Source organism: Adiantum capillus-veneris, chromosome 26, assembly GCF_014529385.1.
Source record: "Adiantum capillus-veneris isolate H3 chromosome 26, ASM1452938v2, whole genome shotgun sequence".
NCBI classification, from domain to species: domain Eukaryota; kingdom Viridiplantae; phylum Streptophyta; class Polypodiopsida; order Polypodiales; family Pteridaceae; genus Adiantum; species Adiantum capillus-veneris.
The window spans coordinates 28,718,161-28,745,538 of NC_140956.1; the positions used below are offsets into that span (position 1 = coordinate 28,718,161).

Sequence of the window (27,378 nt, forward strand, 5' to 3'; positions counted from 1 at the left end):
CACACTAAAAACAGTCCACATATGGCATAAAGCAATACAAAGGAGTACAAAACCAGAGAGCGCAATCTAACTCCGTAGCAATTTGAGAATCTAGCTGAGCCCGAGATCAATCATCATAGTACATACCACATCAAAGTACATACCGATGACCATCATAAATAAGTCTAATGTCTCATAGTAGATGTCATGTGCACATCTAACCCTATGTGCATGTGGACAAGCTGCTGTATAAGAACACTCTTGGGTGCCTACACCTAGCAGACATTGGTTGTGCTCGTGTGCAATTAGTGGGTACGCAACTACTCTAAAGTGTCTGGGCATGCAGGTCCTGCGTACAGGCTCACAAGGGTGCTGGAACGCTTCCTAGGCTGTCCTAAACCCTAGAAATAGGTTGCATTAGTACCAAGCCTAGGTAATAACTGCATACAAAGCACCTCTTATTAAAAGTTCATCAACTTATTAATAAGTGACATTTTAGCCGGCACTTACCAAATCGTGGGGTTTTTCATGAGATTGCCCAATGCAAGTTTAATCACATAAATCTATGACCCTAGGGGTCACTTCTAAAGCATAAAATAGCCCCAGAGGACAAACGCTCTCCTCCTCGTAGATCTTTGCAACCCTCTCACGTCTAGAGAGCGTTCTACTCTCATAAGCTATGACATGGCCACCCTACATTAAAACCACTCCTAGATTCCTACCACAAGCATCACAACAAATCTCATTTCTGCAAATCTGGCAATATCAAAACAAGACCAATCGTCAACTTCTCTTTGAGCGTATTGCAATAAATGCTGCAATTTCTCAGCAAGCATAAACCCAAAAAGCTTCGAACTTCAAAGAAACAGTTGGCTTGAACTTGCAAAAATTCTTGGCGGTTCTATTTTTAACTCTTGGTAAATTTAAATTTTATGTTCTTCCAAATCTCCTAAAAAGTTTGTGTAAACAAAAAGACTAGATTTGATTAGTTTTAAAATGGCCAAAGCCGATACAAGTAAAACAGATTCGCCTTTTGAGTTTACATCGAGGATGATTTCATATCCTTCTATTCTTCAATGTTGCCTTCCTTGCCCAATTATCGACCATGAGACATTTCTGTGGAACAAGGGTACCCCAAGAGTACATTACACCCCTCCAGTGGCATGATATAGAAGTCTTCGTTCACTAGATACCCCTAGCAATGCAACTGTAGTTTGCCAATGACAGGTGAAATAGCGACATCATGCCCCAGTGCCAAGTAGAGCTGCCACTTCTAGTGAGGTGCAATTGACCTTGACTCTGCCATTGAAGAATATCAAGACTATATATATATATACCTAGATGAATCCAGGATAAGCCCAGATTCACCCTTGAAGGAAAGTGCAAGGTATAGACCCATGGTAGTCACCCACAAGACAACATAACAATCAGCTCCAACATGCATAGTATTGACTAAATACCACGACATCCCCACTAACGTCGTCAGTGCCCAATAGTGGGTGTAGAACTAGGTACTAACATATGCTCCCCAACACAACACACACCACACGCACACACACACGTGAGCATACATCAACACAAAGTTCAGCGTGCTGAGTTTCTGTCATGACTTCGGAGATCAAGGGCAAACTCAGCCATAATGAAGCCTAGCACAAAAAGAAGCATTAAATCGGAAAAATTAGCACAAAAATGAGGTAGTTGATAGGGCATACGCACCACAAAAGATAGAAAGAATTAGCACAATATCAACTGGTCGTAACTCGGACGAAAACTTCACAATGTGGAGTCTGCATGTCCGCAATACGACTAGTCTCGTAGTTTGCCCCACTTTGCAAAGCTCGATACTCTAATCTTTTTGCTATAAGGTCGCCCCACGAAATATGAAACCAAACCTGCCTTTGTCTTCCCTTTCTTTGCCTGCTCTTCTGCCAATTTCAAAGTCTCTGGTTTGTCCTCAGCCTACTCCTTAGATTCTTTCTTAGGTTACTCTGCAAGAATGTGCCCTTGTTCTCCACAACCTTTACACTAGACTGGTTACCTACCAGGACATAGAAGTGTCCTTTCAAGGTTTTGAAAAAAAATCGCGTTCATCTAAAAAAGCCTATCCTTTCAGGAAACCCTTTCTTGAGTGTGTAGTTGAGAGACCACTATTTAAGGTTAACCTTCCAAATTTCTCACCACTTGTTATTGATGAGCCTTTAAAGTTTATGAACCCTTGCCTTCTGTAAAACAACAATTTCTTGAGGTCAAATGATACTACAAACAGTAGGAAGTTTTTAAGACCATGAGATCATTTTTCCCAATAAGTTCAATAGGTTTTTGATCACGCTATATGATTGTTTTAACCCATTATTTTTCTTTTTGAAAATAAAATAAGGTACAAAACAGACGCGTTTTTCCCATTCTGCTAACCTATCACCAAACTTTATATAGCCATGCTCATTATTGTGTCTTTCATAGATTTATTAGGGTCCTTACATTCATAGGTAGCCATTGAGAACGCCTAAAGCATCAAAAATCTTCCACCTATGAGCATCATGGTAGGCCCAATAATAAAGTACTAAAACAACACACATGAAAAAATTGGGTTCCACACATCATTGCCTTTACAATCCCTTAAAAAACCCCCAACATAAAGGTAAATTTGAAACTTATAATTCAACATTGATATAAGGTATAAAATTAATATGATTTTCCAATCATAATAGCAATGTGAAAAAAGCTATCCTTTCCAACTTAAAATAACTTTGATTCAAGTTAACCAAAAAACTCGACCATTATTGTATTGTTATTTGTATGGGGTATTAGGTGCCCCAAATTTCCAAAAGAAAAGTTAAATGTTATGGAATCCAAGTACACAATCAAAGTTTCCTTTGGATTCCGTCAAAATGACCAAAAAAATCATTAAAGGATATATTTTGCACAAAAAACAGTATCGATAATTTTTTGTAAATAGACCGTAAACTTCAATGTGAGCCTTTTCTTCTCCTTAAAAGCATAAAATCAAGTTGAGAATTGCTAAGGCTAATCATGTAGCAATCTAAAACTCATCTAGATGACCTTTAGATTGGTATAGTTGCAAAAAATTAACGAATGGCCAAAAACACCACATGTTTTTTTGGCACACTTGAGGTTGAGAAACCATTTGCAAGAATTAAGGCTAATGGTGGAATTGATGGCCCAAAAAAATGCCAAGTTTCTTCTTGCTCATGAAACAATTTTGTGGATATAGAGCACTCAAAAAACCATTTTGTAACTTTTAAAAAAATCCAAAGGAGTCGTCCACTTAAGAGGGCATCAACATGTCTCGGGACATAAAAGAGTCCCATTACCAATCTAGCGTTAACACTTCCACTCCTTGTAGTATTCCGCACGCTGCTCTACTATGAATTATAGCAATGTCTACAACCAAAAAGTGTCGGATATTCGATGTTATGTTCTCATAAAAGTAAGAGCATTAAAAAAAACTACATAATGATAATCCAACACTGAAGTCTGAAGTCTTGGCTCTAATTAGGAAGTACTACAAACCGCACACTCTAATAAGTAGTAAGTACAGTAAACTCCACATTGCGATCAAAGGTCATCATCATTATCAGAGGACGATGAAGATGATGATGAGGACATCTCTCCCTCTGTGAGGACATTGCCCTAATCATCATACTCTAGCCATGTAAATCCTTGGTCCCCTAGTGGGCCTACATCATCCTCATGTGGATCCGAGATCGTCCTGCTCTGAAGTCTGGATGAGACAAACAACCGTGTTTGCTAGAACCCAAAGCCTGTGCATTGGAAGCTTCCAATCCGAATGCTTCTGGCCATGTCCTCTCAGGATATGCAACCTCCTGCTGGAGAGGGATGCTCAAGGCCCAAGTGTGTGACCTGGTGACTCGCCAATCCACACTCTCCAACTCTCTATAAAGCTTCCAGCTCTCTATAAAGCTCTTGCAGTATCATTCCCTCCTTGTCTCTGATACAAGTATTTATCTCCTCTACTGTAGGGTCTAGAACCATCTTCACCTCGGTAGGGTCTACCTACACCAACATTGACCAAAATTCAAATTCCAAAAAGATTTAAATACACTTCCAAGTAACTCAAGTCTCAGCCTAGTCTATCTACAAGCATTTAGTGGACTGCAGCATGGAACAAAGTTCAAACCTACTTGGGATTTCCCAAAGCATGGAAAGAGCGCACTAGCCTCGTGTTCACTTGGCAATACACCAACTTCTCTAGTTGGGTCGTGCTCAAGCGGTTCCTGATCTTCGTGTGCTCACGAGCACCAATTGAACAATCCTAATGACAATGTACATAGAGGTGCAAATCTTTAGAGGGAAAATTCCATAAGGTCAACATTTTAACCCCAATTTACAAACTAGTTGCAACTTGAGTACTTGAGAGAGAATACGTAGAGCTAGTCTGCATAGCTGTGAAAGACCTTGTCTTCCATAGTTCTGCCACAAATTGAGGGGAAGCTTGGTAGCCTCAAGTCTCATCACAACACTCCTCATGAAAGTAGGACCCAAATTGTTCATGAAGCTCGACATCTCCCCATCTATGACCAGCTACTCATCCTTGTTAACCATGAGATTGACGTACTCCGAACGAAGGGTCAGCAAGGATATGTCTCCAAAAAGCTATGGCTTCTTGTAGAAGGGATGGAGTATAGTCACCATCCCATGAATGGGACGACGCATAAACTACCATCAACTATCTACGATAGCCAAAATGTCATTCCGTCTCCAAGTTCAAAAAATAACAATCATTCAATCTGATATTGCCCATCATTGTAAAAAAATCAACAATCTATTTATTCTTACCGCTCCAGAGGTGGTGTCTTGCACGTCTCAATGTGCCCCCTCATCTGCATGAAGAGGTGAAATACTAGACCAAGGGTAGATCCCTTTATATTTGTCATGTGCAAGAGAACAAAGAGTGACTAAAGAGCCACGGCGAAGCTATGCACCTTTGTCCACTGAATGGCCTTGGTAGGCTCTTGTCCTGCATGGCACATTAGACGCCACTTTGGATCCACAACTGACTACCTACAAAAGTCGGTCCCTCAACCTATACAATCTTTGAAGAACAAGGTACATGTATGCAAACCCGGTCTTCGAGGGCCGCACCATATCTGTCACAAAGTGATGACGTGGCATGACTACCCGGACACCCAATAAGTTGTTCCAACTTATGGGTGGGACACAAGAAATTAAATAAACTAGACAATTGTACGGATTTTTCGCAAATTGCACTGACAGGCTGACGTGGATTGTCATAGGGATTTTTGTAAAAAGCGTTGACATGCTGACGTGGCAGACTGTACGGATTTCGGAAACTATGCTGGCTGCTTTTCAAGAGTCCCAACGCTAGCATTTGAGAGCAGATGCTTTTGGGTTTTTTGCTTTTGAATTGAATGCTTTTGAGCATCCCTTGTAAGTTTATAAGAACCTCTGGGCATAGTTACCAGGAACGGGAAACCGGAACGGGAACGGGGAACGGGAACGCGGAACAAAATGTCATTCCCTGTTACGGGTACTCACGTTCGAAACACGGAACGGGCATTCGGAACGGGAACTTGGAATGGGAACGGGGAACGGAGACCTGAAAACGGCCATTCCCTGTTACTATGCCTCTGGGGCCTCACTCTGCAGAGCATCTAGACGTAGAGTCTAAGAGTAGAGGTCCCTCGGAAGTTGTAAGTTTGCTCAAGCATTAATAGAAAAATAAATACCAAAAGGGGCGCCAAATTTTGGGGCCAATACCTCTGGGCACGGAACTACACCGGGTCGTATCGACTCTCTAATTTAAAAGAGTGATAAAATTGTGAAGTATTTTAACGGATTCTCTGGTGTGTCGTGCCCAATTTCCGATTTGGGGTGTCCAAGCTTGTAACAATATCCAGTGTCTTGTGGCTCCTGAAGATGGCGAAAGCTTGATGCTTCTTGCGGAAAAAAGTGGTAATCCTCGTTGCCTCAAACACAATAGGCTAAACCGAGGGCAATTTTCCTATATCCTCCACGAGCAAGTCTAGGCAATGGGCGGCACATGGAGTCCACACAATGCAAGGTAAATCCCTCACTACCATCTCACCCATGGCCTTGCAATTGCTAGCATTATCTATAACAACCTGCAAGTAGCCAAACAATGTAAAGTTACAATGCACTTTACCTCGTTGTAAAGTGGTCATCTCCACTCTCCTCATCATGCCCTATACACGAGCTCTTTTCCTACAAGTGCGGGCACTAAGGGCACAGTAGTCTTGAGAACCAGAACCCATCCCTCCATCTCCACGAATGTCACCAAGGTCCCCAAGTAATGCATCTTGCAGAGGTGCATTGGATGCCGCCGAGGAGAGCTCTCAAATAAGGTCTTCTCTGATTTGAGGTGGGATCTTCTCAAAGCCATGGCAATGATTTGTAGTCCCTATCCCTGTAAGATGCTTGAGAACACGAGGAATAGTACTCGTCTCACCTTTCCCACAATACTTGCATTGTCATGGACGAGTACTCGACCCTTGCTGACCCGACAATCACTAATCTGATCACACGAGTGTGCGTGTCCCACACTGGGTTGGGTTTGCGAGGCATTCTACCTACAAGACATGAGCACGCAATTCCTGTAGGCTGTTAAGGGTAAAAACCAGTCACACGCGGCCACTGCAAGACGATTTCCAAAAAGAGGACAAATCGGCTCAAATAGGGCAGGAAAAAAAATTTAAAAGAAAAGCATCTGTACGGATCCTATCTGTATGTATGGATCCATACAGTACGGCCATACTGTACGGTTAAGATCCGTATGCACATACGGATGCAACCTTGAGAAGGAGTGAGGTATTTGCTTCGCTTAGCCCCATCTAGCTTCTTTTCTTGGCCTTCGGGCTAATTTGAAGGACGCTTTCAAGAGGGGGTATCTGTTTTCCAATAGAGAGAGCTTTCTAGTTTGCATGAAAGGTACTAAACTCCTTCTTACGAGGAGTTCCTTTCGAATGCAAACTTCCAGCCACCTCGGCATATTGCATCATAGCAGGAGAGTGTTTCGTGGGTTCCAACTTCAAACTTCCACACCTTCTCTTCATAATAGACTTACATAAAGGGAGTGACCTTGAGAGGGATCTCCCAGAACTTGTCTACGTAGTCAAAAACAGCTTCATATTCTTTTTGGGAGAGTCAATCCCCTTCTTTCTTTACATCTGTTTCGAAGTCAATGGGAAGGAACTCAACATAGAAATCCTTCTTAAACTTAGTCTCTGGGTTTACACCCTTCCAGAATTGTAGTAAGCCACCAATTACTAGTTCTATCCTTAAGACACATGCTAACATGGCACAGTTAGAATCGTTCTGAGAAGTTGCCTGCTGCGAAGGCCACCTCAAACTGACAAATGAAAGCGAGAGTCTTATTGACAATCCTTCCATTGTAGTGTTCAAATTTGACGTCCTTACCTCCAACTTTGAACGTCGTCTTCTTTTGTGGTCTTGGGACCACTTCTTGGAGAAAGACCTGGAATCTTTATGCACAAAGATTCTGTGTCGACTCTTCCTTCCTTGATCGGGGTATTGTTCTTTTGGTTCCCTTGGTTAATCTATGGCATCTTCTGGATCTAGCTGCAAATCTTTCTCGGGGACTATGTTGTCCAAGTTCTTCATAAAGAAGTAGCTTGGAGAGTAATTGGGCTAGGAAGAAAGATGCTCTTCATGCCAACCGGAAGTTCCCACTCCAAAATCCCTCTGGGGTTGTGTTGGTGCCCCAATCTGCTGTATATCTTGGGTCGGCTTTAGGAGATTCTGAGGTGGCTCCTCCACCATCTTTGCTTTCCCCTTTTCAAGGGTCTTAAGCACCTGTTGCACTTCTGGCTAACGAGAGCGGCCAGTAATTGTGACTGCTTCATGAGGCGCTCAAGCTCCTTTGATTGTCCTACCATGACGGGTATATTCTACCAAGAACCGTCTCTCCTTTAAGAAAAGGAATTAAGAGGACATTGCTTTGATACCCCTGCCACAGGAACGAAAGCGTGCACTTAAATACTTTTGAGATTATGCAATTAATAGTGCAAGAATCCTCATAAACCAATACTTAGAAAATAATGCAGAAAGAGAACATGACACTAGGCACCAGAAGATGTCCCCCCCCAAGGAGATTTTCTATTAATAGTGAACTTTTACAAACACATGAACGGATCAGCTTGCACTAATCTCTATCTCGGAGACTTTTCTGATGTATAAAATGCATGTAAATCATGAGCCTATTGATTGAAAACTGATATACCTGCAGCCCGAAACGGCCTTGCTTGTTTCGTTTTGGAGTCTTCTTGGCAAGAGCGATCTCTACTATTAACTGCTAGCTTATGGACTATCCAAGCAAGAACACCTCGGCTCAAAATTGCTTATGAGCACACTACGTACACCATCTTTTTCGTGTGCTTGTTATGACGTGTTGTGCTCTACGTCCGGCTACTATTCTACTTATCATTCTATCCAAACACAAAAGACTTTCCATATGGCACATCGCATCAAAAAGTTTTATATATACCTAGATGAATCCAGGATAAGCCCAGATTCACCCTTATAAAAAATTGCAAGGTATAGACACATGGTAGTCACCCACAAGACAATATATAACCACCAGCTCCATCATGCAAAGTATTGACTAAATACCTCGACATCCCCACTAACGTCGTCAGTGTCCAATAGTAGGTACTAACATATGCTCCCAAACACAACACACCACAAGCACGCACACATGAGCATACATTAACACAAACTTCAACGTACTGAGTTTCTGTCATGACTCCAGAGATCAAGGGCAGACTCAGCCATAATGAAGCCTCGCACTAAAAACAACATAAAACAAAAAAAAAAATTAGCACAAAAATGAGGTAGTTGATAGGGCGTACGCACCACAAACAATAGAAAGAATTAGCACAATATCAATTGGTCGTAACTCGGACGAAAACTTCACAATGTGAAGTCTACATGTCCGCTATACGACTAAAAAATATACCTAGATGAATCCAAGATAAGCCCAGATTCACCCTTAGAGAAAATTGCAAGATATAGACCCAAGGTAGTCACCCACAAAACAATATAACCATCAGCTCCATCATGCACAGTATTGACTAAATACCACGACATCCCCACTAACGTCGTCAGTGCCCAATAGTGGGTGTAGAACTAGGTACTAACATGTAACAAACTTGACACCCAAAGTCTATAATCTATCACGACACGAGAGTGTCACAAGCTAGTGACGTGGTTGCCCAGTACACACACACACCCTCCCTTTGCAAGGACTCCAGGAAATGCGACTGAATGCTGATGTGGCACTGTCGTACGGCCTCCGGAATTTGCGGCGAAAAACGCGGCACGTTTTGCGGACAGGCAGCCACGTGGCAACAGCGTACGGATGGCAACTTTTGGGCCTGCTTTTTGTCTACGCAAGGCATAAGAGAGCTTTTGCTTTATTTTATTGCAAGGCTTTTGATTTACAGCTTTTGGGGGCTCTGCTTTTGGCATCCCTTGTAAAAACTTCATAAGTGTGGGCAGGCCTTCCACTTCTCAAAGCATCTGGACGCAGAGTCTGAGAGTGAGAGCCTCCCACTTGTACTTCGAGTTGCAGATTAATACAAAAAGAAATACCGAAAGGGACGACAGTCTTTGGGGCCAATATCTCTAGGCACGGAACTCCGTCGGGCCGTGTCAATCAATTGTGAGCTGTGAATTGTTTTGAAGTGAATTCCTGTCGTGTCGCGATAGAATCTTGACTTGGAGTGTCCAAGTTTGTTACAGTGGTATCAGAGCACGGCCGATTTCTCTTCTGACACGAAATGCGATCCTTTTTACGCGGCACTTATGGATTCAGACAGAGATCAGTCGACTTCATCTACATCCGGAGATGGCGGAAGAGATCACGAAGAAGATTCACGCGAGGAGTACGGCCCGCCTCGGCCTACTCAAGCGGAGCTTGAAGAGATGGAGCGTCGATGATTGATCGACAATGCAGGAAAGATGATGTTAAATTTTGTGAAGGACCCGAAATTTGCAAAATTTATGACCCACACCTCCTTCCATGAGGTGTACGCATAGTGTTAGAAAACCACAGAACCACACCTCACACCGGCACTCAAGAAACCTCCTACTCCAAGGATATTTACTAAGCAAGAATTAGAAGAGGTGGTTGATGCACGCATTTCTCAGCTTTTGACGCGCAGAACAGAGCTGAAAAGCACGACAAAAAGCAGAAGAAAGGAACTGACTTCTCGGGTTATTTGGGTCGTCAATCTGCTTTTGCCTTGGCAAGAAAGCAGAAAAAGAATATCAAATTAAAGGAGTATCCAGTTCTTCTTCTTCCTCTTCTGACAGTTCTTCTAGCTCTTCTGACTCGAGCGAAGAAGACAGAAAAGGGAAAAAGCGAAGCAAAAAGCAAAGCTTCGGAAAGGGCAAGAAAAAGGCAAAGAAGTCTAAATCTCGCCTAGTTCCGGACAGTTCTACAGAGGACTCGTCTTCGGATAGTTCGGACTCCGATGACAGCAAATTTTATGCAAGAAAGAAGAATTTTTACAAAGCCAACCACTATGACTTTCTGGAAGATAAAAGCAAGAAAGTCTGAGAGTTCAAAGAAGGCGGACAGTCAATTAAATTTGACACGTTTTCTAGATTTCGAGATGCTTCCAAGGCTTTGGCCTTCATATAGCAGTTTGACATAGCTTTCTCTGAAGGGCGTTACTCAGAGCACTCCAAGATTCGGAGGGCTACCTCTTACTTCAGGGGAAATGCTCAAACTTGGTGGTCCACGCTTCTATTGAACAAGAAAGCGCCAGTTAAATGGCTGAAATTTAAAAGGCTCGGGAGTACGAACGTGACATACGAACTACTTGGAACCATCTTCGGAAGACCAAGAGAGATTCATTGGACGCATGTTGCGAGAGATTCTGGAGCTCTTTTCTACCAACCTCTTCATTTAAGAACTCGTTCAAAGAACAGATTGAGCGGTTTACATTGGGACCTCCTCCAGAGATCCGAGATCACTACTTAAGGCAAAAGTCAGATTCCATTCAAGAACTGATGAGTCATGCGAAACGGGGTTTTGCCATGAATTCAGGCAGTTTGACCTACCCCACAGATGAAATCATGACACTAAGGACCGAACAGACTTCGAATAATGAAAGTAGAAAGAGGAAGAGCAACTTAGATATCACGTGCACATCTAACCCTATGTGTACATGGACAAGCTACTTCATGACTTGGATTCAGTTCAGTTCAGTTCAGTGAGCCTAGCTTGGGAAGTGTTCTGGCACTCCGTGATCACGTGCACATCTAACCCTATGTGTACATGGACAAGCTACTTCATGACTTGGATTCAGTTCAGTTCAGTGAGCCTAGCTTGGGAAGTGTTCTGGCACTTTCGTGAGTCTGTTCGCAAACCGTGCATGTCCAGGCACTTAGATTAGATGCATATCCTCTGGTTGCACATAGCATGATCATCAAATTATAGTCAGAACCCATCAGGAGCATTTTTACAATGCATAGACCTATTTTCCCTATTTTAGCAAATTTTCACTTATTATTTTTAAGTGACTTTTGTTGGGAAACTAGGCAGGGCAATTTGAGACCACAAGTATATAAGAAACCCTAGCGCTAGCACTTTTTGGCAGAAGAGGCAGCAGGAACCGCATGTTTAACAGGCAACTTCTCAGCACACCTAGCATTTTTGGAGCAGGACACCTAGAGTTTTCTGCATCAGCAACCTAGCGTTTTCAACATTGTAGACAAGCCCAACGTTTTTGCATTTGCAGCAACCTGGCAACAACAGATCATAGATCAACCCTAGCGTTAGCAGTTTGCATCAGCAGATCAATAGCGTTTTTGTAGATCAACACAGAATTCAGCCTAGCGTTTTTGGATCAGCCTAACCACTCAGTGTTTTGTAGATTCATCGCGACAGATCCTCAGTTAGCAACAGCGTTTTCAGTTTTCAGCATTAAGACTCCGCAGTACAAGTCCCGAACCTTGCAGATCTCACCTTCCCGCAATAGATCCTCGCCGCACGGTCAGATCCAGCGTAGTTTGCAGATTCAGCCCGGAAAACGCAGATTTCAGCATCTGCATTTTCAGCGCGTCGTTGTTTCATTGTCGTCATCACCGACATAGAGTCAGAATTCAGCCTCGTCGGCAAGTCCAAGCATTGTAGAGATTTGTGCAATCAATAGTAGACCGCTCTTGCCATAGAGAGTGGGGCCTTCGAAGGAGGGTTTGACAATATCGTGGTGTCATATTCTTCTCTCTCTATCTCTCAGTCTCAGCACCTTCATTCACAGTGTTTATCCACTTTGTTTGTGTCCATTGCACTCTCTCACTAAAGGAACGGAAGGCTCTCCCTTCCGTAAGTAAAAGGAACCCTTGAGCACAGTTCGGAGCACTCATCTTGAGCAAAGTTCAACATTCACTTCCGTTGCACCTTACATTGGTATCAGAGCTTTGGCGGTGTTCTGTATCACTCAAGGAAAGAACAACATAATTTTTTTTTTGCTTGTTGCAGTCGCACATAACCCAATTCCTTTTGGGCGTGTCGAGTCCTAATCGTGTTTTTGAAGAGTGATAGAAAACCCAAGAAAGAAGGGCCTTTCCAGCCTCCCTTGTCTCTCTTTTCACTCATTGAGAGTGGACCATGCACTTAGCGTCCAGCCAATTGACATGAGGTGGGAAAAAGCAACCTTGGTGTGAGCGCAAGGCCGCCAAGGGGTGCGACCGCAGGAAAGAGAAGAGCTCGGGTAAGAGAAGATCCTTCTCTAACACAGATTGCAAGCTAAAGAAGAACCTCAAGACTCCAGAACCCAAGAACCCAAGATCCACAAGAACCCAAGTTTCTCGTGAACTTACGAATCCAAGACTTCAGTGTATGGTCATTACCTGAAGCGGAATGGATACTTCGCATGGAGGTGATGAGCATGGCAGTGGTGAAGAAGAATTTTCCCCACCAGGTTGTTTTTCTGACCCTCCCCCTTCCCCATCTATGCCAAGGATTGCACCAAATCCTATGGAGGCTTTGGTCAAGTCGATGATGGACAAGATGTACATCAAGAAGCGCAACGTCTTACCTTGGAGCGTGAGCGCCAAGAAAGACAGGCATCCTCGGATCGCGAGCGTGATCAAGCGCGCTTGGCAACCGAGGAACGAATGGCTCGCGAGCGTGAACAAGCGCGCTTGGCGGCAGAGGAGCGAAAAGACGAAAGGCAGAAAGTAAGGCAGCTATTGAGCGTGAGCGTGAGCAAGCGCGCATGGCGGCCGAAGAAAGATGAGCGGCCTTGGAGGTAGAGCGTGAGGTACAAAGAGACGTACGCATACAAGAGTTGGTCCGACAGGTTCTCACCTCGAAACCCGAGCCGGCCAAAGATGTTGGGGGTTCATCAAGTGGCGCAAGCCAAGATTCAGACTCCAACAGCCCCGTCACTGAGAAGTTGACTTTCAGTAAGTATGATGATAAGATGGATGCTACGATTATTCATTCTTGGTTGCATCAATTTAATGCTTATTTTGCGACAACTAAGAAGACAGGAAATAGCAAGGTTTTGACGGCAACTATGTACCTTGCCAGTGATGCCATCAATTGGTACCAAGCATGGCAAGAGGCACAATTGGCCGCGCACCTAGAGGAAGTCAAGGATGGCACGCCCCTTTCCTTCAATTGGGCCGACTTCCAAGACAAGCTCAAGGCACCTAGTGCAGTTGAAAGAGGATTGGCGCAATCTCAAGCAGAATGGTATGCCAGTCATATCTTTTTCTAACCGTGTTTTGCAGCTCGGCACCCAATTACACAAATCGGATAATGAGCACAAAAAGGCTTTCCTTTTTGGGTTGGACGAATATATCAAGTTTGATGTAGAAGTCTTCGACCCCACGGATCTCAACAAGGCGGTAGCAATTGCTCTCTCCCAAGAGATGAGCACAACAAGGGAAAGCCTAAGGAAAACAAGACTTCTGAAAGTACCTCTCAGAACCCTCAGAACGGTAAGAATGGTAAGAACGGTAACTCTTCTAACCAATCTTCCAATAGTCTCTCAGAAAAGAACTCTCCAAATGAATCCAAGGGTAAAGCTAACACAATTGCTAAACCTAAGCTAACTCCAGATGAAAAGGCAGAACAAGGAATTTTAGGAGAATACATCACGTCGAAAGAGCAAAGCATTTATTCTAAGGAAGGTCGTTGTTATCATTGTCACATCAAGGGTCACATAAAAAGAACATGTCCTAAGCTTGACTCGAATGAAGCTTGACTCGAATGATCATCAGATTACAGTCAGAACCCATCAAGAGTATTTTTACACTGCATAGACCTGTTTTCCCTATTTTAGTCAATTTTCACTTATTATATTTTAAGTGACTTTTGTTGGGAAACTAGGTAGGGCAAATTTGAGACCGCAATTATATAAGAAACCCTAGCACTAGCACTTTCTGGCAGAAGAGGCAGCAGGAACCGCGTGTTCAACAGGCACCTTCTCAGCAGGACCCCCACAAGACACCTAGCATTTTTGGAGCAGGACACCTAGCGTTTTCAACATTGCAGACAAGCCCAGCGTTTTTGCCGTTTGCAACAACCTCGCAACAGCAAATCACAGATCAACCCTAGCGTTAGCAGTTTGCATCAGCAGATCAATAGCGTTTTTGCAGATCAACAAAGAATTCAGCCTAGCGTTTTTGGATCAGCCTGGCCACTCAGTGTTTTGCGGATTCATCGCGACAGATCCTCAATTAGCATCAACGTTTTCAGTTTTCAGCATCAAGACTCCGCAGTAGAAATCCCGAACCTCGCAGATCTCACCTTTCCGCAGCAGAAATAGCGAACGGGGCGCCAATCTTTGCGGCCTACAAGGTGTCATAGTCTGCTTGGGAGCACTCTAGCTGCCAAGCCCTGGTTTATTTGAAGTGTTAGTTCTAGTCGCAAGTTAATTTGAGCATTTGCTTTGTGTCGTAAACTCAAGTAAAGATCGGGTGAAAGCTAAAGTCTACCGTCCTAAGGGCCAGTTTCAGTGCCCTTGCATTTTTGCAGATATCTAGACTCTCTCCTTTTGTGTCTCCTCTTGCCCTAGACGATTCTTAACGGCATCTTTGCAAATCTAGGAGATCACCACGACGGGGCTGCTCTCAAAGGTTCCACATTTGGAGGTTGTTGCTCTCCGCCATCAAAGACGAGAGGTTGTGCGCCCGTTGCCATGGTATTAAAGATCCCACCTTGGAACAAGCTTTGCGACGTGTGTTCAAGTGCTTTTCTAGAGTTTTCGAAGAGGAGATAGCTTGTAGTTTTTTCTGATTCAGATTTGGTATTATCACATTCAATGCAATGCTTTCGAGGATATGGTGCAAGTTTTGCAAGTACGGAGAGGTTGTCTATCTGTTGCAGTTAAGTTCAGATTTGGAGCGGTCATTTTGATTGAGTGCAGACCCAGATTTGAAGGTGCAAAAGCGATCCCGAGGAGAGACAATGGGCTGGCCGCCCATTTGTCTCTCACATTTGGTGCTACTTTGGAGTTGTTTAGGCTGATTGGAGCAGTTTCACACAAGCATACTCTTCTTGTCAACATGTCGACAATTGACTCAAATGCCGGTGTTGCTAGATCATCATCATGGGGTTGGTATCACAAGGAGACGGGTGACAAACCGGTGAAGATACCTGCCCTTCCAACTTTCCCAGTTAATCGTACTATAGGTGGTACCAACTATAGTACTTGGACGATGAAAATGCTAGCAATGATGTCCCCACTGCCTGTCCGGCTAGCCACCTCCAATTGACTGTTCCACCTGCCCTCACCCCCTTCCTTGGCTCCACTGTCCCCAATTAATGTGTTTCATGCCTTAAGCTCCTTAAAATCCACTATTTTGAAAAAAAAAAAAGGGTTCATCTCAGTTTGAGTCAACTACTCAAACCGTTTGCCAAAAGATCAAGCATATCCTCTTTTATCTTTATATCCAGAGGTTGATAACCTTTCCTCACCATTAAAACATGCTCACTTCATCCAAAATGGAAAATCAAAGCGTCCAATGAGAAAAAAAATCCTTCACTCAAGTTGTTGAAATGAAGGAAATCATCAAGAAGCTTGACCATAATATGCTATAAATCAAAAGCATTGAAAGATTACAAATCATCATATGTTGATATATTCTGCAAAAACCCTAATTTGCAGCAGTAAACCCTGATTTCCAAAGATACTCAGCAAAGATATCTGCTCGTGTCAAGGCATAGAGCTCTTAATTTTGCCTACACTAGTGTCTTCAAACTTGAAACCATTCTGAGGGATTAAGAAAAAAAGCATGAAAAGCAAGCTTTTCATGCTTTTTAGAGCAAAAATGACCTTACTTAACCATAGAGAGGGCTTATCATGTCCGCCATGTTTTTCGAGGCATTTTAATTTTCGCATGCCTACATATTGATTTGGCCTCCAATCCGGTTATACTCAGCTTCCCACATAGTGGCTTGTGCCACATCCATAATTTGTCAAAGACTCCCCACTAAGATACATACTCCACCACTACGAGACAAGTGTCCAACTCCAGGCTCCCATTAAGTGCGAGAGGCTCACTAGCAGGAGCTTCCGTGAGCTACGAATGTGAGCAAAAGAGAGCCTCTACTCTTCCATAAGCAAAATATCCATATCCACAGTTCAACATAGATGTCTATAGAAATTCAAGGACATCACTATCTTATGTAGGCCAAAGACCACTAGAACTAGTCAAATGCAACCCATTGGTATTCCAAGAAACTATATGCGAATCCATTACAAGTAACTCATATTACATTGAAATACATCCGTCTAAGCAAATGACCATGCATATGTGTGTATATTTGTCGATCTATCTCTCCATGCAGCTATGTTACAATCCACGAAACCAGTTGAGAGGCCTCTTGGCCTCCTTCCTAGGAGCCACGTTTGCATTTATCGTCATTTATCGTCATACCTCTATCAGGTGGAAGTTTACCATTGACCAACTGGCCACTCATGTACCCATGGAGGTAGCTCCCACGCCGGATCTAAAGTAAGAACAATAGGCAAACAAAGCAATGTAGCTCATTGAGCTCACGCATGCAGGCAAATAAAGAGTTTGAGAGATATTGCTCAGTTCTTGGAAGGTCTTTTTAGCATGCAGCTTCACAAAAGCAATCACCTAATGCTCATGAAGTGCAACGACCATTGCCTGTAACAAACTTGGACACTCCAAGTCAAGAATCAACCGCGACAGCACCAAATAACCACTTCAAAACAATTCACAGATCACAATAGATTTGCACTGGCCCGGCGGAGTTTCGTGCCTAGAGATATTGGCCCCAAAGACTGGCGCCCCTTTCGGTATTTCTTTTTGTATTAATCAATCATCAAAGTACAAGAGAGCGGTTAGGGTTTCACTCTCAGACTCTGCGTCCAGATGCTCTGAGAAGTGAGGCCCTCACCACTAATTTAAAGGTTACAAGGGATGCCCAAAAGCAGAGCCCCAAAAGCTTTTAAAATCAAAAGCATCAGTTCTCTCTCTCTCTTAGAGAGTCTTTTCTCTTTTTTTTTATAAAAAAAAAAGCAAAAGCAAAATTCGCGTCGCTCATCATTTTCCAAAAAAATAATAATAATAATAATAATAATAATAATAATAATCCGCCTCCGCGATTTCCGGAATTTAGGGTTTTTGGCAAAAATTAGGGTTTGCAGGAATTTTAGGGTTTCTGGCAGAAATTAGGGTTTCTGCTGTCCGCCACGTCATCACTTTGTGACATACCCCCCTCTTGAAAGCATTGTAATCGACCGCGATTACGCCTGCAAAACCGACAAAAACCATAAACCGTCTTAGCAGACACTGACTGTTAGTACCTACGTACTAGGAACACACATCTAGCACATGTACAAAATCAACAGTCACATCACACGACATCACAGGACATCACATGACATTCAACATTCATTCGGATCTTAGACCATGATTTATCGGCAATGTAGCTAGCAATCACATCTAGGTCCAATCGGGACCTCATCGATGTCCGATTGACTAACCCCTATTGCAACCATGTCTATTCGAGATCAATCAGACCAAAATGCTGCAGTCATTTCGGCTATCAGTTCCTGCACTCACAAGAAGTCAAGAACAAATCAGTATCATAATCAGGAATTCCATTTCATAAAGTCATCCAGCAGAATACTGTCAGCTCTCAGTATCCCTGAAGCTCAAAGAGACATCAGTGACTTTAGTATCAAAATCGAGGCATCTGTTGACAAAGGAGTGGAGCGACTCCCCTCTTGTGCATCCCACTGCACCAGATCTTCGGTCAAGCTGAGTTTCTGGGTTCCGTTTGGAGTAGACTATGCTAAACCAAAACATCGAGGTAAAGTTTCACAATCCGAGGAGTATCTGCTAGGTCCTCCTCCTCCATCCACTTCGCATCAAATGCAGGAAAGTTCTTGAACTTAACCAAGAACCGCCTTCGGACTTTACCTTTCTTCGTATCATTATGTGCCAAAATCTGTTCAGGAACAAGGATCTCCTCGTTTTCTTCCACTTCGGGTTGCTCATCAGGCTCCCCATCATCAGGCACATCACCCTTAACAGGGTTCAAGAGACTCACATGCAATGCATTATGAATCCTCCAAGTATCTGGCAGGTCCAATCGGAAGGAGACATCATTTATCTTGTCAGTAATCTGGAAAGGTCCGTAGTATCACATACTAAGCTTTGGAAAAAGCCTCTCCTTTCCCCTTTTTTTTTTCTTAGGCGTGCCTTCTCAAAAGTAAGAGCACCCAATCATCCTCCTTCAGTTTCCAGTCGCGACGATGGCGATCCGCTGCCTTTTTCTGTCGTTCTTGAGACTTCTGTAAAGTCTCGTGAAGCTTGGCAAAAGCCGTATCCAAATCTCGCGAATATTCATCCGCTTCAAATTTCTAATCTTTCGTGCTCAGGAAGGATGGAACCTTCGCAGCAGTTTCAACAATCTCTCATGGCGTCTTCCCCGTCGAAGAGTGTATCGTGTTATTGTAGGCAAATTCCACCAAAGGTAAGTTCTTTTCCCATTGAGTCTTCTGATGCGAGATACAAGACTTCAATAAATCTAAAATCACTGAATTGGCAATCTCAAATTGCCCGTCAGTCTGCAAGTGGAACGATGACGAGAACTGCAACCGCGTCCCAATGTTCTCCCAAATTGCCTTCCAAAACAAACTCATAAATCTGGGGTCTCTGTCGGAGACAATCGTCTCAGGCGTGCCATGTAATCGGAAAATCATCGTGATCATTCTGTATTCTCGGGAGATTAAAAAAAAAAATGAAATCCATTTCAATATTTTCCCAGGGGCGGGTGGGTGGGTATGGGTAAAGGCTGTAACAATCCCTGTGCCTTATGCCTGTCAAACTTGACCTTCTAGCATACCAAGCAACTGCGCACAAACTCTTCCACATCCTTCTTCAGTCTCCGCCAAAAGAAATCTCTCTCTACCCCTTTCATGGTGGTAGCAATGCTGCGGTGACCCGTAAAAGGTGGACAGTGGCAATCAGTCATAACCTTTTCCCTCAACGGTTGTGTAACGCACAACATAGTCTTTTTCATCAAGTAGCCTTCCCGAAGGGAGTATCCAGCTACTGTCTCCCCATCCCGTATCCGTGTGAAAATATCTGCAAAATCTGTATCTGTGGCACACTGATCGACCATATCCTCGAAGCTCCTATGATGTATCGCGGAAATAGCCAGAACCAACGGTTTCCGAGACAAAGCATCTGCCACCACATTCTTCTGTCCCTGCACATGGACAATCTGGAAGTGAAACTATGACAAGATGTTCGCCCACCGCATCTGCTTTTCCGAAAGCTGCTTCTGTGACAAGAAGTAGCGCAAACTCTGATGGTCTGTAAAGACAATAAAATCCGCTCCGAGTAGGTAATGCCGCCACTGAGTAAGAGCATGGATAACCGCCAAAAGCTCTTTCTCATAAATCTGTGCTGTCATCTCCGGCCTAGAGAACAAACGGCTCTCGTAAGCTATGACATGGCCTTCTTGCATCAAGACCGCACCCAGACTACGACCACAAGCATCACAATATACTTCGAATGACTTCTGCAAGTCCGGCAAAGTCAAAATAGGTCCCGTAGTCAATTTCTCTTTCAATGTCTGAAAGGCAGTCACCTCTGTGGGTCCCCACGAAAAAGGTACTCCTTTCTATGTCAAGATATGCAAAGGGGAAGCAACCTCTGCAAACTTTCGTATGAACCGCCTGTAGTATGAACATAGTCCCAAGAAGCTTCTAACTTCATGGACATTCCTCAAATCGGGCCAATCACGGATAGTCTCTATCTTGGCCGGGTCCATTTGCACTCCTGTTGTGTTGCTGACACAATGTGTCCCAAAAAGTGTATCCATGGTAGGAAAAAATTCACTTTTCTTTGCATTAATCACTAGCGTGTGATCTCGTAATGCCTAAAAGACTTGAAGCAGATGATCTCTGTGTTCTGCCTCATTCTTCGAGAAAACAATGATGTCGTCAAAGAAAGTGCCAACAAATAGCCTGTACTCTCGAAAAATCCTGTCCATCATCCGGTTAAATGTCGCAGGAGCATTGGTTAAGCCAAAAGGCATCACCAAAAACTCAAATAACCCAAAAGTCGTCCGAAAAGCTGTCTTGTAGACATCTCCTGGCGCTATCCTGATCTGATGATATCCACTCTTCAAGTCAATCCTGCTAAAGCACGAGGATCCCTGTAACCTGTCGAGTATATCATCGATCCTAGGAATCGGAAATCTGTTCTTGATGGTGATTTCGTTGAGAGTGCTATAATCGATGCACATTCTCCAAGATCTGTCTTTCTTCAAAATCAACAACACTGGAGAGCAATACGGTGAAGTACTAAGCTGGACAAGACCCTTTTCCAAGAGGTCTTTCACTGAGTTCATAATCTTTTCATTCTGTACTCGGCTCACACAATAAGGTGGCCGATTCCGTGGTGTGCTTCCAGATATCAGATCAATGGTATGATCTTCAGGCCCTCTCAAAAGCAATCAGCATGAGCGTGGAGAAAAAAATCTTGGCGTTCTTTTCTTCAGGTCAAAACATATTCAACTTTTATCCATGGTTCAGTTCTCCCAAAAGAATGAGTAAGAAAACTGAAGTTCATCAAGTACAATCTCTAAGCCCTTCATTTATCAAAGTCGCTTTCTCGGCCCGGTAGTCAACCACGGCGTAGTTCTTGTGGTACCAAGGGATCCCGAGTAGAACGTCACTCACGTGCCCTGAACACCCCTGTCATTGCAAACGAAGTTTGCCAATGCTCGGTGTAATGGCAACATCCCATCCGGGTGCCAGTCGAACTACCTCCGCCAGTGGCGTCAGTCTGTCGGGCGCAGTTCCAAATCGAGCCGCCAATTCCAAGTGAAAAGAAGTTGGCCTTGGCTCCTTCAAAAGAGCTTCTACATCCTTCACTTTGCCCCAAAAAAAAACGGCAAAGTTTGTACTTTCATTCATTTGATTCGGTGCAAGTCCCACGCCATGTGGTACCAGTTCTGCTTTTCTATCTGCCTTTTCTGCCACATTCCTCAGCTGCTCTCGAACTCTCAGACCTGTCGTCGTCTTTATCATTCTGTTCTTTCTGTGCCTTATCAGGGCACTTTGCGGAAATATGTCCATGTTTCCCGCATCCAAAGCACTTCCCCTCTCTGATGAAGCGAGCTCTCTCCTCAGGAGTAAGCTTGGGTCGTGCATCCTTTTTTTTTCTCTGGGTTGCTCTTTTTCATTCTACTTTCATTCCCAGAAGTCTGTTTGGCTCGTTGTGTCATGGCCTCATCTGTGGGGTAAGTCAGACTGCAAGAGTGAATGGCAAAGCCCCGCTTCGCATGACTCATCAACTCCTGAATAGAAGCTGACTTCTGTTCCAAGCAGTGATCTCGGATCTCTGTAGGTAGACCCAAGGTAAACCGCTCAATTTGTTCTCTGAACGAGATCTTCTTGAATGAAGAGGCGGGTAGAAAAGAGCTCCAGAATCTTTCACAATAAGAATTCACTGTATCGCTCTTGGTCATCCGGAGATGGTTCCAAGCAGCTCGTATATCTTGCTCAAACTCTTGAGTCAACCAAGAAGAAATAAAAAGCCTCTTGAATTTCAGCCATGTAACTGGCACAGTCTTGCTTAATAGAAGCGTGGACCACCAAGTAGGAGCATTCCCCTCAGAGTAAGAGGCAGCTCTCCGAATCTTGGAGTGCTCTGAATAGTGTCCTCCCGCGAAAGCAATGTCAAACTGCTGTATAAGAGACAAAGCCTTCGAAGCATCTGAGTATCCTGAGAAGAAGAACTGGGTACTCCTTCAAATCGAACACGCTTCTTCCGTTTCTTTGCTTTGTCGAATGTCGACTGACGACCCAAATATCCCGGGAAGTCAGTACCTTTGTTCTGCTTTTTGCCGTGCTTTTTGCCTTTCTCTTGCACGTCGAAAAGCTGAGCAATCCGTGCATCAACCACGTTCTCCAGTTCCTTCTCCGTATATTTCTTGGAGGTAGAAGGTTTCTTGAGAGCGGGTTTCGGGAGTGGTGTTGTGGTTCTCTGCCACTCCATCTGTACCTCTTTCAAAGAGGTCTGGTTCATATATTTTACCATCTTCGGGTCCTTGGCAAAATTGAGCATCATCTTTGTTGCATCGCCAATCAATTGACGACGCTCCATCTCTGTTTGCTCCGCCTGAGTAGGCTGAGGCGGGCCATACTCTCTGTCTGAATCTTCGTTGTGATCCCAGCCCGCATCTCCAAATGCAGAGGGAGTCGACTGATCATTGCCTGAAGCCATAGGTGCCGCGGAAAAAAAAAATTCGGGGATCGTATTTCCCGTAGAAGAGAAATCGGCCGTGCTCTGATACCACTGTAACAAACTTGGACACTCCAAGTCAAGAATCAACCGCGACAGCACCAAATAACCACTTCAAAACAATTCACAGATCACAATAGATTTGCACTGGCCCGGCGGAGTTCCGTGCCTAGAGATATTGGCCCCAAAGACTGGCACCCCTTTCGGTATTTCTTTTTGTATTAATCAATCATCAAAGTACAAGAGAGCGGTTAGGGTTTCACTCTCAGACTCTGCGTCCAGATGCTCTGAGAAGTGAGGCCCTCACCACTAATTTAAAGGTTACAAGGGATGCCCAAAAGCAGAGCCCCAAAAGCTTTTAAAATCAAAAGCATCAGTTCTCTCTCTCTCTTAGAGAGTCTTTTCTCTTTTTTTTTATAAAAAAAAAAGCAAAAGCAAAATTCGCGTCGCTCATCATTTTCCAAAAAAAAAAAAAAATAATAATAATAATAATCCGCCTCCGCGATTTCCGGAATTTAGGGTTTTTGGCAAAAATTAGGGTTTGCAGGAATTTTAGGGTTTCTGGCAGAAATTAGGGTTTCTGCTGTCCGCCACGTCATCACTTTGTGACATTGCCTCCTCAAACTCCACCTTTGACGTCAATATCACCCCCACTACCACCACCTCTATCAGAGGATCATCATTATTATCATAGATACAGAGAATTGCTATTTTCAGGCCTCCGTTCCCCATTCCCATTCCAGCTTCCCGTTCCGAATCCCCATTACATGTTTCAGACATGAGTCTCCGTAACAAGGAATGGCATTTCATACCCGTTGCCGTTCCCCATTCCCCGTTCCGATTTACCGTTCGGATAACTATGGTTATTATCCCTATCAAGCTCCTTTTACACTCACACCCTAATTGTCAAAGATGGTGGGTAGACATGAAAGTTCAAGTCCTCAAGAATGCTCTCGAATTGCTTCAATAATTCGATGTGAACTTTCACACTGGCACGACTTACCTCTTTCCTCCAAGACAATGCTATGCAATGGCACGCTGCCTTATCCTCAAAACCATATGGCCATCATCACAAAAAGATGATGTGGCGTGCTCTGACCTACACAAATAGGAGAAAGAGAATAGGTCAAATAGACGGTGACATGGCAAGATTGGAAAAATGCACTGCAAATCCCGCCAACAACCGCACTATATATCCCATCGCAAAAAGGGGGCTAACGTGGTAGTTGTACAGATATTGACATGGCAACTTCTCGGCATCATTCATTAAAGCAATTACCTTTTGGGACACCCAATTTTCAGCAAACAAGGCTTTTGGATGTCTGGCTTTGTATCAATTGCTTTTGGGAATACAGTACCTACAAATAAGTGTCCTGGGAGTCAACTATGAAGATCAATGTATGGTTACACACCTGCAGAGTCACACAGCAGAACTTTGTAGATTGATTAACATATCAAGACGTACCAAGAGGGGCTCCAAAATTTAGGGCCAGTGCATTTGGAAGTGAAACTCCATCAACCTTTGGGGCCACTGCATTCGAGAGTGAAACTCCACCACTTCGTGTTTCATCCACCATTGTTTTAAAGTTGAAGTATAATCGAGTTTGTTTGTGTGCTTGTTGCGATACTATGGGCCCTTCCAAATTTCAAAAAAGCAAAGATAAATGATGTATCCTTCCGACTGAAGTTGCTAGATACTTGGAAGATTCACAATGCATTTCATACCACAAGGAAAGGAAAGTAAAGGGTAAGTTGGCCTGCAGACATTTGGTGAAGCTCCTAGCAAGCTTTACCTTGAGGCTTTTGGTTTAGTTGTGACATTTCCGAAAGTGCAGATGAATAAGCAAGAAGAATCTGGTGCAGTGTGTGCTGCACATGAGGGCAGCCACTCCACTCGTGTCACAAATTTCCTAGAAGGCAATAGAGTCAACTGATTTGTCCTTGACAATTTGGGGGTGTTGACAAGCTGGCAATACTCTGCTAAGTGACTTTATGATATGCACATAGATTGTTGACCATGTTGTGTATTATTATGGTTTCGGTAGTCAAATGCGTAGAATTAGTGTCTACTGAGCTAGTTTATTGTCCACTATCTATTTTGCTTGCATAATCAAGGGCGTTTACTCTTCTCTTAAGGGAAGAGTTGGAAGAAGCGGAAGGGGGGATTATGTGTCACAATATGATGGCATGGCGTATACCCTTACCATCCATAGAGAAAGGGGGGGGCGGGGGGGGAGAGAGACCAAGTCGTACGGATAGGTGGCGTGAACAATCTGAGAAATGTGTTGCAAATCCCGCTGCAAGAAAGCTGGCTTGCATGGCCATTGTACGAACGCTAAAGTGGGAGCTTACCAACACCAGTCATTAAAGCAATTAATTTATGGGCTCCTTGTTTTTAGAAAACAAGGCTTTTGGGTGCCTGCTTTTATTTCCATTGCTTATGGGATATAAATAAATGCACTAGGGTCACTTCTAAGTTCTGGAGATGGAGGTCAATGTATGGTTACACACCTGTATAGTGAGTCCCTCACACTTGTAGTTTGTGGATTGATTGATATTAAAAAAAGTACCGAAAGGGGCGCCATACTTTGAGGTCAGTGCATCGGAAGTGCAATTCCTCCAATTCGTGTTTCATCTACCATATTTTTAGAGTTAAAGTGTGATCAAGTTTTCGCGTTTGTTCGTGTGCTTGCTCCTGGTTCACCACCTTGATAGTGGCCTGCCACGATTACAGCCCCAAAACATGGCAAGATTTCCAAACGGCTTTCTAGCAAAACTTTTTTGACGACGTCACTGAGTCAGATCTTGTTTCGGCTTGGTCTAACTTACGATTGCATCCCTTTCAAACATTGGAGACACGTAATTAGAGGTTTTGAGACTTTCCTGTTTGTCTCCGCTTTTGGGAACATGCTTTGGCAGATTAAGTCGAGCGATGTACAATGCGATTGCCCTCTCCCTCACCTCAACATAGTGGTCTCCACTATGCGCCGACTCGACTCTCGTGCACAAGTAGCAAATCAAGGGGCACTTTATAATGGGGTTTACCCCGTTCACCCAAACTCAAGTTTGCGCCATCGCAAATTGCGGGAAAAAGCTTTATCTGCTTCTAGTTCTACCCAGATATCCGTCAAGCTAAGGGTTCAGATACTGTCCAAGTCATTTATAGCAATCTTTCAATCTTCAGTACCATAGCTTGTGTGTGGATGGCATAACTATATGAGGCTGCTAAATGGCCAAAGCACTGGACATAAACTGCCAACATGGCCAAGATGCTGAGAATAAGCTGAACCAAGTTGTCTAGTAACTCAAGCTTCTCCAAACAAGGGTACAAAAATGTCTCTTCTGCTTTTACATTTAATACCTGCTCGTCATTCCTCTCATAGGTACAACTCAGTTCTACCCTGTGTGAGTGGCTTTCACGTGCTTAGATACAAAACAGAGAACCGAGAGCTTTATCCATACATATTTTATGGGGTAACTTGAGGGTTAAGCTGGAAGGTTTGCTTCTGTGCAGTCAGTGACCAAAATGTCCAAGTGAGAGAGAGAGAGAGAGAGAGAGAGAGAGAGAGAGAGAGAGAGAGAGAGAGAAGCGTACCTTGATGGAAGTCGATAGAAATGAGCCTGAATAGATTCGCAGAAGTCTGGGCTATGGACAGCTGGATGATTAGCCTCCTGGAGACGGCGGATGATTTCATTGCAGACCTCTGCCTTCTTTCCCAGTAAGACTGGTTTGGGGGAAGGCATGGAAGTAGAGGCGGGAGTGGGAATGGGGGAAGAAGACGCTCGTTTCACATTTGAATCTGCTTCATCCATCTGTACGTCCATGGTGCTCGCGCTTTGCTCTCTCTCGTTTCCTGCTGAGGAGAGAGCATGCGAGCGCTCTCTCTCTCTCTCTCTCTCTCTCTCTCTCTCTCTCTCTCTCTCTCTCTAACGCTAACTTCGCGTAGATCGCTTTCTGCGGCTATGGCCGCCGGGCTACATACGCAGATGACGAATGAGTTCGCCGGCTCCAACAACCGCAGGCGCCTCCCTCTGTGCAACAAGACGATTAAACCAAATTATGCAACTTAATAAAGACTGATATAGTGTTTAAAACTGAAATACGCCGCGACAAGAAAACGATTCAAATGATTCAATCCATATCACCCAGCACAATCTTGATTTCTTTCATAAGTAATATTTAAATTATTTTAATTAGGTCTCTCGTTTTCGAGAGAGATTTGTATCTATTTCAAATTTATCAATAAACATTTTAAACATAAAGTAAATTTATACTGCAGTATTTCTAGAAGGAAGTAATATCTGCATAAATTAAGTATTTTAATCAACCAATAAAATTCTAAATGGGAAAATTATTATTATTATAATACTATTTATTAGAACAAAACATTTTAGAATTGGTTGTTTTCAACAGCCGGAGATTTTCTTTGGGTGCAAGCATAAACGAAAACATATTCGCTTAAGAAAAATATTTTTCAATTTTTAGAGACCAATAGCGATTTTCTCGATGCATTGTATTTGTTCATGATTTTCGTTTCCAATTGAAAATTGGAAAATAATAATCCATCGTGCCTTGTGATCATGCTGAGTCAGCTTTTG

At 43.5% G+C, this 27,378-nt stretch overlaps 1 protein-coding gene across 2 annotated transcripts in view; it reads right to left on the reverse strand.

The window, feature by feature from the left end:
• LOC147423178 (serine/threonine-protein kinase STY46-like) overlaps positions 1 to 26,884 on the reverse strand; it is a 37,294-nt gene extending 10,410 nt beyond the window's left edge. Inside the window, exon 1 of one of the 2 annotated variants that reach the window (XM_086502206.1) lies at positions 26,375 to 26,884. In XM_086502206.1, the coding sequence (XP_086358332.1) occupies positions 26,375 to 26,604 (230 nt within the window). In that variant the 5' untranslated portion in view covers positions 26,605 to 26,884. The remainder of the gene's footprint in view (positions 1 to 26,374) is intronic. The other variant, XM_086502205.1, reaches the window with a different exon arrangement.
• Positions 26,885 to 27,378: the final 494 nt, after the last annotated feature.